Raw genomic sequence first — 14,830 nt, 5'->3', positions numbered from 1 at the left:
AGTTGTTGGCACAAGGAGTATATATGCTGCTCTTATTCACATTCAGACAGGGAGCATTAAGTGCTATTCTCACTGGCATCCAGTCAGTCTTGGTGTAATTGATTTCTGAGTAGGAGTACTAAAGCTCTGGTGTAACAGCTGTATGAATACACAGTGTTCTGTGACTATAAACCTTCACTGACAAAGCCTGCAGCATGAAATAACAGCGGTGAAGTTTCAAAACATATGTGTCTGATGACATTCATAATGTCAGTGTAATGTGTTTCAATTTGAACATAAGAAAACAGCCCTGTCTGGCCTTCTGCCTGCCACGTGTGCCTCTCCCCTCCTGCCAGTGACTCATAACACTGCTGTTCCATCTGATGTGATGGCCTGACAGGGCCCAGGAAACGTAATACTGCTCTAGTTTGACGCCAGGAGTTCAACTGCCTGAATTTACAGTAACAAAACAAAGTTATGTACATGGTAGTGCATGTTAATAAAATAATTAGGACATGAAGCTGGAGGTGCCAAAATGATGGATATGAAACCCTTGTAAATGGGGTGGAGTATTTTTAACAGTGGTGACAAAAACGTATTATTTTCATATGTGAGAAACATGCAGAACTTATTAACAGTCTGTTCATATTATTTACATGATTTGCTGACTGTAAGAAGACTGGCAGGAAAGACATCTCATCCATCTGAAATAATGTGAATAGATGAGATGGCTAAATGAGAGATGCCGATGACCACTGTTGTTGCTTACAACTCAGCCATGATGACTGAATTCAACATGCAGCATGGGGAATCTAAGGTTACGTTCAGACTGCAGGCTAAAGTGACCCAAATCGGATTTTTTTGCACGAATGTGACCTGTATCTGATATTGTCATGACAGTCTGAACAGCTCAATTCCAATTTTTTTTTTCATCTGACCCAGGCCACTTTCATATGTGGTCCTAAATCAGATATGTATCCGTTTTTTTGCAATGCGACCTCAGTCTGAATGTGGCATATATCCGACTTTTGCGTCAGTGAAAGGCGACAGACGTCACAATCCGGCGACAGAGGAGGTTCTCGTCATTCTGAAATTATGAATGTTATGAATGAAGTCAGTGTCGCTAAAAGCAATCACGTCACTATCCCTCCACTCCACACCCACACACATCTCTGTACAGACGCTGCAGCTACTGCTCTCCTCCTTCTCAGCGTTCTTATTATTATTATTATATGGTTGTAATAATGTTGGCTACGATCGGACATTAACATAAACAAAGCCACACAAGCACACATTGTGTGACGTTGTGTCCTCTTCTGCGCATGCGGGTCACTTCAGGGCGGCAGTCCGTTCACACAGGAGAGTGGTAGCAGTTTTTTGTACACACCAAAAAAAATCGGATTTCACCAAAAATCCGAATTGAGCATTAAGACCTGCAGTCTGAATGTAGCCTAAGATAACAGGATGTGTTGAAGCGAGCAAAACAGGTGTGTGTGCGCTACTGGTAGAAGGGTTGTTCATCAGGTCTGAAGCCATAAGCAGTAGCTGGTCGTCCAGGCGATGAGCTGGTCTGGTCAAAGAGGTCAGGATCTCTGGTAAATAGAGCCAGACTGTGAGTTGTGTTGTTTATTGTGTGGGAACTGAAAGTGATTTAACAAACATAGCAATGTCAAAACGTTTTCCTGTGTATGTTTACTCACCCTATAAGGTGCGAGTCTCCATTCTGTGGTTGCAAGTCACTAAAGAAATCTGGGCTGACTGAGCTGTCTGCAGGAGTTATTCCATCTAAAGTCATACACAAACAAGAATAAACCTCACTGGCTCGTTGCCATTTGCTGCATATGTTATTCTGCCTGCTGGGTCTGGAGTTTTATTTGTACCTGCGCTGTAGAATAGATCAGTCCGGTCATTGTCGTTATCATAGAGATAAGGTTCAGCCTCATCAGCTTGACGACTCTCGACCATCTCTAACCACTGGTTGTTATGGTAGCGGAACTTCTCTGATTGAATCTTCCTCCCCCACTCCTCATCATACTCCTGAAGGACACAAAGACATTTAAGATGTGAATATATGTTACTGTTCCTTAAAGAAAAAAACATGACATTGATCAGCAACACTGTGCTTCACTTACAGCAATTATATCAAGGGTGTTGTCACACACTTTTCTAATCTCTGCATTCTTGTCGTGCATCAGATCTATTAGGTATGCTGGAGCCTCTAAGCAAGGTTAAAGAAAAACAGTTTGTCTGCAGCTTTTAAGACATAATACATGTGTTAATGTGAAGCAGGCAGGTTGAAATGTGGGAAGGATACGGGTGTCTTTTATGATGACGTCTCGTGTAGCCTGGTGGAACACCATCTGATAGAAGACGTACACAATCTGACACACAAACTCATCGTCCTCCTGCTGGGCTACGAACAGAAACAAGAGAGTCAACCGGATTTCTAAACAATAATTCAAAGAGTGTGTGACTATGACACTGAAATATATAACGTGTGTTACCATTTAGTAGCTCAATAAGGGCGGGGATAATGCCCGACTTGGCCAACATGGCCGCACAGGCATCATCCATGGAAACTGTTCCGATCATTATCACTACCTCCAGGATGAGGTCATCCTGTGCTGAGCCTGAAACACACGCAGGAGATAGAAGACAGTGGTGAGAATGTTGTTAAATGTTGAAGGTAGCAGAGTGACAGATTAGTTCCAAATCTAATCAATACCTGGTTTGAGTCTGTCTTTGAGGTAAGGCACCAGGTTGTACTCCTTCAGCACCAACTCCCAATCCAGGTCAGGGATGGTGAGGTTGGCCAGCGTGCCCAGACACTCCAGCACCCACTCCTCCTTTCCATTGGCACGAATCTCTGCAGCCAGGTCACCAACATAGTCCTGACAGAGAAGAGTCACATACTGAGACATGAAAAACCTACACAGACATTTTCCACTAACGAGTTAGGTTTTTAGATGCAGTCGTTTTTTCCACTGACTACATGTAACTTACTAAAAAGAGTGGTTTGGTAGGTCCATCATGCTGAGAGATGTTTCTGATCATCTTCATAAGAAGGCAGTCTTTCATTTTCAGAGCTTTCTTCATGAGCATCTTCAGTCCATTTCCTACAGATGGAAGTGTTTTCCCAGTCAACACACATCACACAGACACAACACTGCAGATCCAAAATGGAAGGCCTGCTTGTGTATTACCTTCACACATTAGTTGTGCATTCCTCTTGTTTGCAGCTAGGTTGATGCAGATGGAGATGAGTTCACCCTCCATTTCCTCCTCACTGTGCTTATACAGCAAGTGCATCAGCTACACACACACGCACACATTATTTTACCTCAGGCTCTGACATGTTTAAACATAAATGAACGAAGTGAATGTTTTTATACCTGCGGTATGCAATCGGTGTAAGAAAACATGCCTTTGAAGCGGTCGTCGATGCTGATGTGGTAGAGGATGCGCATGACTATCTGGCCATTGTTCTCGTCACCTGCATATCAACAAACCTTCCTGTCAGCCAAGATATTTACGTACACATTGATTACTGGCTTATTATGCAACATTACCTCGCTGATAAAACAGCACTGTGCTACATTGAGAGACCGTTTTAAGCTAAGTGCTAACGTCAACACATCAAAGTGATCACAATGAAAATATGTCAGTGTATTTAGCATGTTAGCTATTCACTTCCTAGTGGTAGGTGAGGTTACAGCATCAGAGAAGTCAAGAATATCTGTTCAAAACATGTGTGTGTGAGACATTTTGCAGGACTTGTAAAATATTTGACCTGTTGGTTGGTGGAAAAACGACAAACTGTTTTGACACCAGTGTTATAAACTATCCATCCTCCCTAAAATAGCGCTATTTGTTAAAAGCACCTCTACTGTGAATGGAGCAGTGTCTGCCTCTATGTCTGTGTCTATTTGTTACCCAACAACGCAGTCAGCTTAGGTAGGAGCCCGACTTCCACCATCTTGCCCCTGAGTCCTGAGTCAAAGGAGAGGTTGAGCAGCAGGCGCAGCGTCAGGTTTAACAAGTCTTCATGTTCGCAGGGAATCAGACGAGCCAATCGCTCCACGGTGTCCACCTCAGCCTGTCAGACACAAGCCACGTGAAATCAATGACAACCATAGGGAAGGGACAATACAAATACTGAGGCCAACACAAAACAGATGCCTGTCAAAATGTAATACACAAAAAATATTGTGGTCCAGCAGGATGAATTCACGTCTCTTCCACTGACCATGTCATTCTTGTTCTCAAGGAAGATGGACAGTTTTTTAAGGAATGAAACCACCAAGACCAGCAGCTCCTCGTCGTCCCGTTCAAGAACTTTGACAAGCAGGCCAACGATGTTTTTATTCCTCATCTTCAGCTCAGTTCTTGTGTCCTCAGCGAGGTTTAGCAGGAGGTAAATAGATACTGAGAGACAGAAGAAACATGGGTAAGACATAAACAACCTGTTTCAGGTTACGCATTACTCAAATAATTCTTTCATTCTAAAGGGGGACATACACCCTGCATTCCCATCACAACAAAAAGTGACCTACCTCTGAGCAGCTGCTCCTGCTTAGCCAGAAGACCCTGGTATTTCCTCAGGGCTTTGTCCTGGTCTCTTCTTAGAGACCCATTTTCTGGGGCTGACTCACGTGCACAAAAGACCATTAAGGAACACATACTGCACATTTCATGCACGCACCATTCTGTATCTGTATCGCAGTTAAGTGAGGGGCTGCATCCTTTGAAAGACGCCTTTGTAGTCCCCATGACTCATCTTTGTCTCATTACAAATGGGTCGTTCTTTTTGAAAGGTGCCTCAGGTCGATCCCTCATGGACCAACATATCCCAGAATGCACTGTGCCCTGCAACTTCTTTTTACTATAGAATAGAGCAGCCTTCACAACGTCAACTTCGCTGGCCGAAGAGTAAACTTTTGAACGTTGCAGCCCATCATGATAAACAGGAAGTCTTTTATACGATAGATTGCCCCACTCAACAGCTGCACCTGTGATCTATGTAGCACAGAGCTGCTTAGAATGTAGCCACTCAAACGGGACACAACTTGTTAAGCTAAGCTAAACCAAACCGGAGCATGGTAGGCAAACGGCTCAGCTGTAATAAAGGATATATTCCTTGCTCTTCTTGCGTAGCTCTTCACGCCACACATCATATCTCTTCAGCTCATATTCCACAACACTCATGCACAATGCACCGATTTTATAATGGCTCACCACTATGTGAAACTGGGAGAAACTGAAAAGAGAAAGCCAATATTCATTAGGATGAAGCACAACGGTGAGAAATGTGAAAGGAATGTGTTCATGTATGTTACCTGGAGAAGCAGAAGAAGATGTAAATGATGATGGTAGCCAGTTCTACACTGTGTTTCCAGTCCTCCCTCAGCACCCTGGCCAGAGCAGCTAGAACTACCTCTGCACAGACACACAGGGACTTTTCATGTGAGCTGACACAGCTACAATCACAGCAAATTGTGAAGCACTGCAAACGACAAATAAGTGTCTCAGGGGACATAAATTAATAATGCGTGACAACAACATAAATGATTTTCCCAGCAGGATGAAAATCCAAATAAATAGAATCAACAGTGCAGATTTGAGGCTTTTGCCGAAGCATGAGCTACTTTCTGACTTCCGTTAGTATTATGGGGTGGAATGAAAGCACACCGTTCTGTAGCAGCTCCTCCAGGTTATCAGGGTTGCGAGCGAGCTGCAGAATGAGAGAAGAGCCTCTGATTTTCTCTGGGATGCCTTCATAGAGCAGCTCAACATACTCATCCACTTTGGTTATAAAGGCTTCCTCATTTATCTACACACACAAAAAAAACATAGAATCAGAGACTTAACACGCTATTCCAGTGGGATTAAGTAGTATGGTACTTAAAGCTCTTCAGATTAATTCTATTACCTGAAGGTCAGTTAGACTATAAATAACTAGTCCTGGTTAAAGTTTATAAAGATCAAGTGGTGCACATGTGTAAAACAATATTCAGATAAAAGTAAATAGGATGAGTTGCTACCTCCATTCCTTCAAATGGTGTCAGCTCTCTCGGCTTCACAATTCTTTTCTCTTTCTTTTCCACTGGTGGCAAATAAACAGACACATTTCCATTCAAACCTTAATCTCCGAGTACATTAACTCAGTTATATTTGATGCAGTGGTTTCAACAATGTAGTGTATCTGTACAAGCAGAGTCAAAACAGTTCATGTATGAACACTGATCTGCCATCCACACCTGTACATGGTTTTGTGAGTCACAGAAGGACAATACATCATCTTTGTGGCTCACCTTTGCCCTCTACAGGAGAAGACTTCCTGTTCTGTAGGTAGTAGAGGAGCTGCTCCACCTGAGGCAAACGGGAAGCAGGGATGAGTTTGCTCTCCTCCACCACTTTCTTGGCCAAAGCTCCTAAATCTGTACTAGGGGAGAGACTTTTCACACGGATACTAAAGAGAGAGAAAAATGGGAAAGAATACAAGTAATCCAATCTAGACAGCACTTCATTATCATTCAAGAACAGATGAAAGAAAACGTGTAACAACAGGCAGAATCTAAGGGGGGAAAATGACATGTGTGGGAAGAAAATCAAACGGTTCACTCACATTTTCTGTCCCTCCTTACGTTCACCAAGCATGCGACATTCACTGTCTACTAGTACAGATGCCTCTATCTCATAGTGGACCACAAGGGCCCTTTCTGTGGGATGGACATCCAAACTTACTGCAGTCACTTTCCTTTGGGCAAAAATGTGAGCACACAAAAATCAATGACTTTGAATAAGCTTGGAATGCAATTACACTCATTTTCAATGTCCCCAACGATAACATTACTACACATTTACCCATCCACCATAATAATAACACTTATACGTCCAAAGGAAGACACGCCCAGTGCTGACTGAGATGGCTGATGGAGCAATGCCTCATACATGAGTCCATGCGGGGTTGGATATACACAATTAGCTCCACTCACAGTGTAGACTATCAAATAATAAACACATTCAATGCAACTGCTGTTTAGCTGTCTGTCAACAACAGTAGCCTACAAGCAAGATCAGCTGTAACCCAGTATTTCCAGCCCCTTTAATTACGAAACCCAATACGAAAGTCCAATTAACAATATGTTACTTAAAAGACAGTGTTCTCCGGAGAAAATATCATTTAAAGGAAACACTACGTTACTCTCCAGTGCCACTTCAAACGGTTTTGGTGGATTCGGTGTCGTTTAAATTCAAGTTTATTCCTGTTTATAATTATAAGTACCATACTTTGAGTTAGCTAGTTAGCTAAGCTAGCAACGGGGCGGTGTGTGTGCAAAAGCACCGGCTGGATAATATATGATGTTTGTTTGTTGTGCATCATTAGTGCATTACATATGTGCCGAATACATTAATACATCACAGCAGTCAACGAAATCTCCTAAATCATCTTAAATTCTTTTATCTTTGATTTCTGACGAGCAGCACCACGTAAAATTGCCTAAACCTGGATTAGTATTTGTGTGAGCTCCTCTACATGTAACTGCATATTTCAGGGCTAGCTCACTAGCAAACATGTTCTACCTGCCCCGTAGCTTCTGTTCAGGCGCTCGGTAAAGTAGCAGAATAAATGCAGAGCTGTTAGCAAGCTAACGAAAATGTCAAAAAAACGGCAAAATGTGGAACTCGGTTAACATTACAGTCATCTCTCTCACCGTTGGAGGTAGCGGCCGTCCTCTTGCATCTTCCTCAAATTTAGAGTTTGATTTTAAATCCGCTTGGTAGCTTGATCACATTTGATGAACCCCGAAATCACGGCCGGAGTAAATCCGTGTGCTAACTGATAGCACCCCTGTCAACACAGCGAGAGGACAGACATAAAACATGGACGCCGTGTGTAGAGTTTCCCCTCAGCGAGGACTTTCAGGCAGGATAACTTGTGTCCTGTGTAACGATACTGTCTCAGTCAAAAAGAGTTCAGATGGTATAATCAATATCATAACTAAAGCTTGCCATGACACCTAAACATACGGAAGAGGATTAGGGCCACTGAGAAAATACAAAATTTTCATGACAGAAAATTTTTTCTCAGAATTCTGACTTTTTTCCCTCATAATTTTGAGATTAAAGTCAGAACTACTGGCACCTGTAAACTTGGTGAGAGAAGAAGGATGGCCACAATGTCCAATTTAACAGAAAGCTTGTGGGGTTCCAGGTGAAGCAGCTACACTCAACAAAAATATAAACGCAACACTTTTGTTTTTGCTCCCATGTTTCATGAGATGGACTTGAAGATCTAAACTTCATTCCACATACACAATATTACCATTCCTCTCAAACATTGTTCACAAATCTGTCTAAATGTGTGATAGTGAGCACTTCTGCTTTGCTGAGATAATCCATCCCACCTCACAGGTGTGCCACATCAAGATGCTGATCTGACATCATGATTAGTGCACAGGTGTACCTCAAACTGCCCACAATAAAAGGCCACCCTGAAATGTGCATTTTGTTTCTGCTTTATTGGCGGTCTGGGGACTCAGAACCAGTCAGTATCTGGTGTGACCACCATTTGCCTCATGCAGTGCAACACATCTTCTTCGCATAGAGTTTATCAGATTGTCTATTGTGGCCTGTGGAATGTTGGTCCACTCCTCTTCAATGGCTGTGCGAAGTTGCTGGATATTAGTGGGAACTGGTGCACGCTGTCGTATACGCCGGTCAAGCACATCCCAAACATGTTCAATGGGTGACATGTCCGGTGAGTATGCCACCTGTGAGGTGGGATGGATTATCTCAGCAAAGCAGAAGTGCTCACTATCACACATTTAGACAGATTTGTGAACAATGTTTGAGAGGAATGGTAATATTGTGTATCTGGAATGAAGTTTAGATCTTCAAGTCCATCTCATGAAACATGGGAGCAAAAACAAAAGTGTTGCGTTTATATTTTTGTTGAGTGTATATATTGTGATCGTGTATTATTGAGTTGTTCGTCTATTTGTTAGGTCGGGTTGTCATGGTGATGGGAATTCTGAGAAAAAAAAAGTCAGATTTCTAAGATTAAAGTCAGAATACTGAGATTAAAGTCAAAACTTCTGAGAAAAAAAGTCGGAATACATTTTTTTCTGTCATGACCCTTTTTTTACTTTTTCAGTGGCCCTAATCCTCTTCCTATAAAAGTGAACACCATTTGAATTCTATAGGCGGGCTGATAGATGTCTGAAAGACTAAACTCGGGAACAACAGCCACCCTTTGGATACTACTGCTTTCCATGATCATATTCAAGACTTTTTATAAAACACTGCACTAATGCAGTATTTAGTGGGCATCAGGCATTTTATAGGATGAAAAGTGACATTTGTAACTCTTATGCGCTGCTCAAAAATAAAGGGGACGCTAAAAATAACACATCCTAGCTCTCAATGAATGAAATATTCTAGTTGAAAATCTTTACTCAATTCATTACATAGTGGAATACATTGAGAACAAAATAAAAAATGAACAATATAAATCAGAATTACTAACCCATGGAGATCTGGATTTGGAACCATGCTCAAAATAAAAGTGGAAAATCACATTACAGGCTGATCCAACATGAGTGGAAGTTCCTCAAGACAAGTCAGAACGAGGCTCAGTAGTGTGTGTGTGGCCTCGACGTGTCTGTATGACCTCACTACAATGCCTGGGCATGTTCCTGATCAGGCAGCAGATGTTGTCCTGAGGGATCTCATCCCAGACCTGGATTAAAGCATCAGTCCACTCCTGGACAGTCTGTGGTGCAACGTGGTGTTGGTGGATGGAACGAGACATGATGTCCCAGATGTGCTGGATTGTAGCAGAAACATGCATATAGTGTCCTGCTGCAGGTCATGTTGCAGTGCTGCTCCTGCTCCTCCTTGCACAAAGGAGGAGGTAGCGGTCCTGCTGCTGGGTTGTTGCCCTCCTACGGCCCCCTCCACGTCTCCTGGTGTACTGGCCTGTCTCCTGGTATCTCCTGCAGAACCTCTCCTTTATAGGGCTGTCTTGATAACAGCCTCATTTCCACCTGTTGTCTGTTCCATATGCACAACAGCAGCTGAAACTGATTCACAGTCAGTGTTGATCCTAACTGGACAGGCTGATTTCACAGAAGAGTGACTGACCTGGAGTTACATTGAGTTCCCTTTATTTTTTGAGCAGCGTACTCGGGAGGTGTGAGCAACCATTTTATTTAAATAAGTAATGTGCAAACACAGATAAACTTATGGAAATAGAAAACCTTTGTACAACACAATCAAAATATATTATAGAAATATGTACTCTCTGTAGAAAACAAAGATTTGACAACCAGTATTGTCAACAATGAAGTTTGGCTACAGTGCAGGACCATCAGTGAGAGCTGGACAACTTGGAGGACCTTCCTTTGTTACCGAATCAGGTGCTGGAGCAGTAGAGGAAGAAGCGAAGTCTCTCAGGCGTTTGACTGCGGGCTGGGCGGTCCTCATGAGTTTCCTCACACAACTCCCCATGACCTATGTTGAATAAGACCATAATGATCAGCCTAATATTTAACAATGTAAATTATCCAAATTAGACATAATGCACATACCTTCATATCTAGAGATTGTGGCATCTTTGGGAGGAGACAGACGGATGAAAAACAAAGGTTATACTATAGAATAACAACTATATGGCAACAGTTGACTATTAGTTGAGGGTAACTAACAAGTTTATTTTATTAGACATCATCAACTCTAACAGTGAGTTGTAACAGCACCACTTAGCTTAAAAGTAGCTAAAGTATCATTAGCATAGCAGCTATGAACTGTTGCTGCATGAGCTAACGAGCTACATTCGTTATATTTATGTTTACTCATCTAGCAGACGCTTTTATGCAGAGTGACTTAGAACTAGATAAACATTCGAGCTGCGGTCTGAAAGGAGTGTACGCGAAGTGCTGCGCCTCTAAAAGTGCTGTGATACGATGTGAAACGACGTGGACAAACTGTGGTGGAATAAGGTGAGGCCGAGCGATGTTAGAAACTCTTACCACTCGGTTGTCGGCTGTCCTCTGCTTCTTCCTTTTGGCCTCTTTTCTTAAAGGGCTCCATACAAAATAGTTGTAGTTAAATGATGGGGCCAACTGACCGTCCATCCGTCTTGGGGCCCCCCCTTATGCTCGGGGCCCTAGGCGATTGCCTAGTTTGCCTACCATGTCGCGACTGCCCATGATAATACTCCACATACATTTCATGGTGTTGCAATAAACACATCAACAGCATGTACAATAGAACACAGGCAGAGACTGTACTTTGATAAAGATATATTTTATTGGACAATGATTTTATGAGTGTCAAGCAGTCGTTCAGTACAGGCTTCCTTACAATGTTTACCCCTAAATGCTTCTAAATATAATCAGTATCCATGTTTTCTGGTGGATGTTAACTACTGTGTGTATGTATCAGTACATAAAAATGTAAATGCTTTTTTTTTACTCATATGCATGTCCAGGTAGAAACACTGTCCACTCCTGCTACTCTTTCTCCTTCTACTCCACATCCCCTCCTTCATCCTCCTCATCAGCACATGCTGCGAACTCCTTCTCAGGTAAGAGGCTATATTCATTGAGGAATGCTTCCACATCCGTTGCAAAGAATTCCTCGTTGAAGTGTTTGGTAATAGCCAGGAAATTACCCAATAACTCACCAGCTTTGTATACCAGCAGGGCAGGAAGAACCTGGAAAAAGAGAGTGACGAGAAACAATCTGTGGCCAATTTTGTAACCTTAGATAACTACATGCTACTTGGGTTACCTGCTTAGGATATTAGAAGTGGTTTAGCCTCTGGGACTAACCTCAGGAGAGAAGCGCTCAGAAGCACCTGTTGCCACAGCATCAATACGACAAAATTTAACGCTGGTGTACTCCAAAGCCAGACAATCCAGACATGAGTTCAACTCCTCACAGCCTGACAAAGAGCAGAGAACAGATACTATTGTGATTCCAGCCAAGGGATTAAATCTAATATATAGTCTGGGTTAATAAAGTAAGGGAAAAAAAACGAACCCTTGACACCATGCTGGTAGATGTGCACTACCACCACGGTCAACCGGTGTTCCTTCTCTATCACTTCAAGGAAGGCTTCTCCACTGTCAAGCTCGTGGACGAACTCGAATTTGGGACCAAAGCTCAGGCGCTCATGCATTTCCTGCATGCACTGTTTTCTGTAGCGTTTCAGGCAACGTTCATCCTCCTCCTGGATCAGTTCATACTCCTGAACACTCATCTAGGATTGAGGAAAAATATGTTACTTATATTATATATACGTTATTTTACTGTGTGTCATTTCCATTCACCTTTCTGTTGACTCTCTCCTTGTCATCCTCTCGAGGACAAGACATTTGCCTGAGCAGCTCTTTCTTGTTTTGAGGGACAGTTTGATCCATACTGTCCAACTTGAACTTTCGCCAGTCATTAATTACACCTTTCGGACCTGGAGACACAAAAAGGAGTGAATGGGGACATATAATATTACAAACAATAATAAAGTTAGAGTTCAAATGTACCCCAGTCTATTCTAACAGTTACAATATTGACCAGTTTTAGCTGTAACTGTACTTCTACTAAGCTCTAATAGTTTTTGCTTCTGCCTGTAATATGTCACAGACCTGTGTGATTTGCAGGCAGTTCCTCTTCTTCCTGCATTGATGCAGACATCTTACTTTCAGCCTGCAAAGCAGAGGGCACACATTTACCAGGTCCATTTGTAAAGCAGTGTAGGTGATGCTCATTTCCACTCTACTCCCAACTCTTAATCTGACTAACTTTTGATAAATGCTGCGAATATTCTAACCTTTATTGTGGCTAGCAGATTTGGTCTTTTCTTATGTCTCCATGTATACAATTTTCTGTATTTACAGGGACCCTGTAATACTCAAACCTTTTTACACCAACAGCAGAGCTTTTGTTTTTCTCTCCACATTAAAGTATTATCTGTGTAACATACACAAGCGTGCAGTGGAACACAGTTTTGTCACAAACACTTACAGTGAACCAGGCTGATGTTTACTTATCAGATTATGCTGAGATTACCGTGTGACATGCACAGAGAGCATCCTCTTATTTCTGTGCATATGAGATAATAGTTAATCCTGTCATTCTGTTTACCTTTTTGCACCCCATCAAGTAAAAGAATTAAAATTAAATTTAGGATCGTTTTTTAAGGACAGAATGTTAATTTATCATTTCACTGCTAACTGATTAAAAACTGAATAGCCTGTTAAGTGTAGTTGCTCTTATGTCAAACTACTACTTTTGCTTTAAATATTGTAAATACTAATGCATTTGTTAAATTACGAAGAACTTACCAGAAAATACTATTATACTATTTATGTACAGAAGGTGCCCCAGTACCTTAAATATTAAGGAACCAACTAATGAGGAAGCGACATCTCCCCCGGGCAAACAAGTAAAGACTGTAATGCTGATACAGCTGAGTTGTCAATGACAACATAGTCCTAATCAAAGCTACGTCAGACATAAACCCGGTAAAGCCCATTAGTCTGCTAATACCTTCAAGCTACTGAAGTAATACATTTTCTGTATGGCAGGGTGTGATCAACTAAAAGCAATATTTCAATCTTAAGTGCAATGCTTAAACCTTAGCATGTTACAGTAACCTGATGATGAAACTGATGTATACAAACAAATTTAATATACAGGACTAAATAGGCTTTGTGCTGCTGGCTGGTCGTTTGCTGCTAAAAAGTTACGATCACCCATATATACGATGTATGTGCAAAACCAAAAACCTTTTGTACAGCTTACTAAGGACTATACAAATGCTTTAGTATTAATGACAAAATGCACATTTTCAAGCTAATTGACAATAGTGCAAAAACTAGTGTATATTGTAATGCAAATTTATTTCACACTAATGCAGACTGCTAAACTCAGAAACAGTTGTAGAAACTAAACATATTGCTTCAAAAATGAGTGGAAATCACTGCAAACACATGCATGCTCATCAAACAATATTTATAAATGCTTACCTTTTTGTCTTTGGAGAGAGCTGGTGGTAGATTTAAGCCCAGCAAGTCATCTGGTTAACCTATTTATCTTGATTCAGGTCTTTTTATTCACTGAGCAGCGTGCCCAAATAGGGAACTAAGCAGAGTGAGGTGAGAACACATTTACAAGGAGGTGGGGATAGAGATGAGGAAATAAGATTTATCTACACTGTCATCTTCATCATCACTGCCAATGTAACGTGATATCTAATATGATTAGGTGTAATACCAGGCTCAGATTTATGGACTGATCACAGCAAAGCGGACATTAGGATTAGGTGATGGGACGAGTTTACTGCTATCTGCGATTGGATGAGCCCATCACTAATTGATTATTCTTTGGGTAAATTAATGCATATGTTCACTGCTTAATAGGTAATGACATGTACTACATGTCTCAGTGTAATCATTGGTTTGAAATGACTGAGATCTGGTGATTACTGATCACCAGATGGAGGCATTGTCAGGAGGGGGAAGGGGGACGGCGCAGGTTTCAAACAGCCTGCGGTAGAGTGAGCGAGGACCAGGACCGCAGTATCAAATCTGTTATAAACAGATAAACTTCCTCCTGTAGCTATCTTTAGCGTCTCTGATCTTCAGCTTCAGGTCTCTCTGATTGGGACTCAGCCACTCCCTGTTGCCGTCTCTGAAAGCCCACTTCTTCTCATTGAGGATAGCTTTTATGTCTTTTGTTACCCACGGCTTATTGTTTGGCTCACAGAGTACCTCCCAGTCCATTGCCTCAAAGCAGCCCTGCAGTGCCAAACAACTATCCTCTAGCCATCTTCTTCCTGTTCTCT

At 41.8% G+C, this 14,830-nt stretch overlaps 2 protein-coding genes across 2 annotated transcripts; both read right to left on the bottom strand.

Annotated features, from left to right (window-relative positions):
- Positions 1-1,310: 1,310 nt before the first annotated feature.
- Positions 1,311-7,898, bottom strand: LOC114449543 (kinesin-associated protein 3-like). The gene is made up of 20 exons (XM_028427290.1): positions 7,695-7,898; positions 6,605-6,736; positions 6,291-6,448; positions 6,021-6,082; positions 5,668-5,809; positions 5,316-5,415; positions 5,112-5,236; positions 4,533-4,631; positions 4,226-4,404; positions 3,913-4,075; positions 3,372-3,472; positions 3,183-3,291; positions 2,983-3,095; positions 2,705-2,870; positions 2,484-2,609; positions 2,294-2,392; positions 2,112-2,197; positions 1,860-2,016; positions 1,680-1,764; positions 1,311-1,571 (listed from the first exon to the last, which is right to left on the bottom strand). The coding sequence occupies exons 1-20, from the start codon at positions 7,721-7,723 to the stop codon at positions 1,478-1,480; spliced, it is 2,325 nt and encodes a 774-aa protein (XP_028283091.1). The 5' UTR covers positions 7,724-7,898; the 3' UTR covers positions 1,311-1,477.
- Positions 7,899-11,508: 3,610 nt separating this feature from the next.
- pdca (phosducin a) lies at positions 11,509-14,128 on the bottom strand. Its single transcript, XM_028428078.1, has 6 exons — positions 14,013-14,128; positions 12,630-12,690; positions 12,318-12,454; positions 12,028-12,247; positions 11,817-11,929; positions 11,509-11,699 (listed from the first exon to the last, which is right to left on the bottom strand). The coding sequence occupies exons 2-6, from the start codon at positions 12,676-12,678 to the stop codon at positions 11,511-11,513; spliced, it is 708 nt and encodes a 235-aa protein (XP_028283879.1). The 5' UTR covers positions 12,679-12,690; positions 14,013-14,128; the 3' UTR covers positions 11,509-11,510.
- Between the last annotated feature and the right edge of the window lie 702 nt (positions 14,129-14,830).

This window comes from Parambassis ranga, chromosome 17 (assembly GCF_900634625.1).
Source record: "Parambassis ranga chromosome 17, fParRan2.1, whole genome shotgun sequence".
NCBI lineage: Eukaryota > Metazoa > Chordata > Actinopteri > Ambassidae > Parambassis > Parambassis ranga.
This window is presented reverse-complemented; position numbering and strand designations above follow the sequence as displayed.

Bases quoted from the DNA above. Each gene is read 5' to 3' on its own strand.
- pdca (XM_028428078.1), bottom strand. From the start codon at position 12,678: ATGTCTGCATCAATGCAGGAAGAAGAGGAACTGCCTGCAAATCACACA. The intron at 11,930-12,027 runs GTTCGTTTTTTT...GCTCTTTGTCAG, and splicing joins CTACCAGCATGGTGTCAAGG to GCTGTGAGGAGTTGAACTCA. The intron at 11,700-11,816 runs GTTAGTCCCAGA...CTCTTTTTCCAG, and splicing joins CTGAGCGCTTCTCTCCTGAG to GTTCTTCCTGCCCTGCTGGT.
- LOC114449543 (XM_028427290.1), bottom strand. From the start codon at position 7,723: ATGCAAGAGGACGGCCGCTACCTCCAACG. The intron at 6,449-6,604 runs GTGAGTGAACCG...CTCTCTCTTTAG, and splicing joins CGTAAGGAGGGACAGAAAAT to TATCCGTGTGAAAAGTCTCT. The intron at 4,632-5,111 runs ATATCCTTTATT...TCTTTTGTGCAC, and splicing joins ACGCAAGAAGAGCAAGGAAT to GTGAGTCAGCCCCAGAAAAT.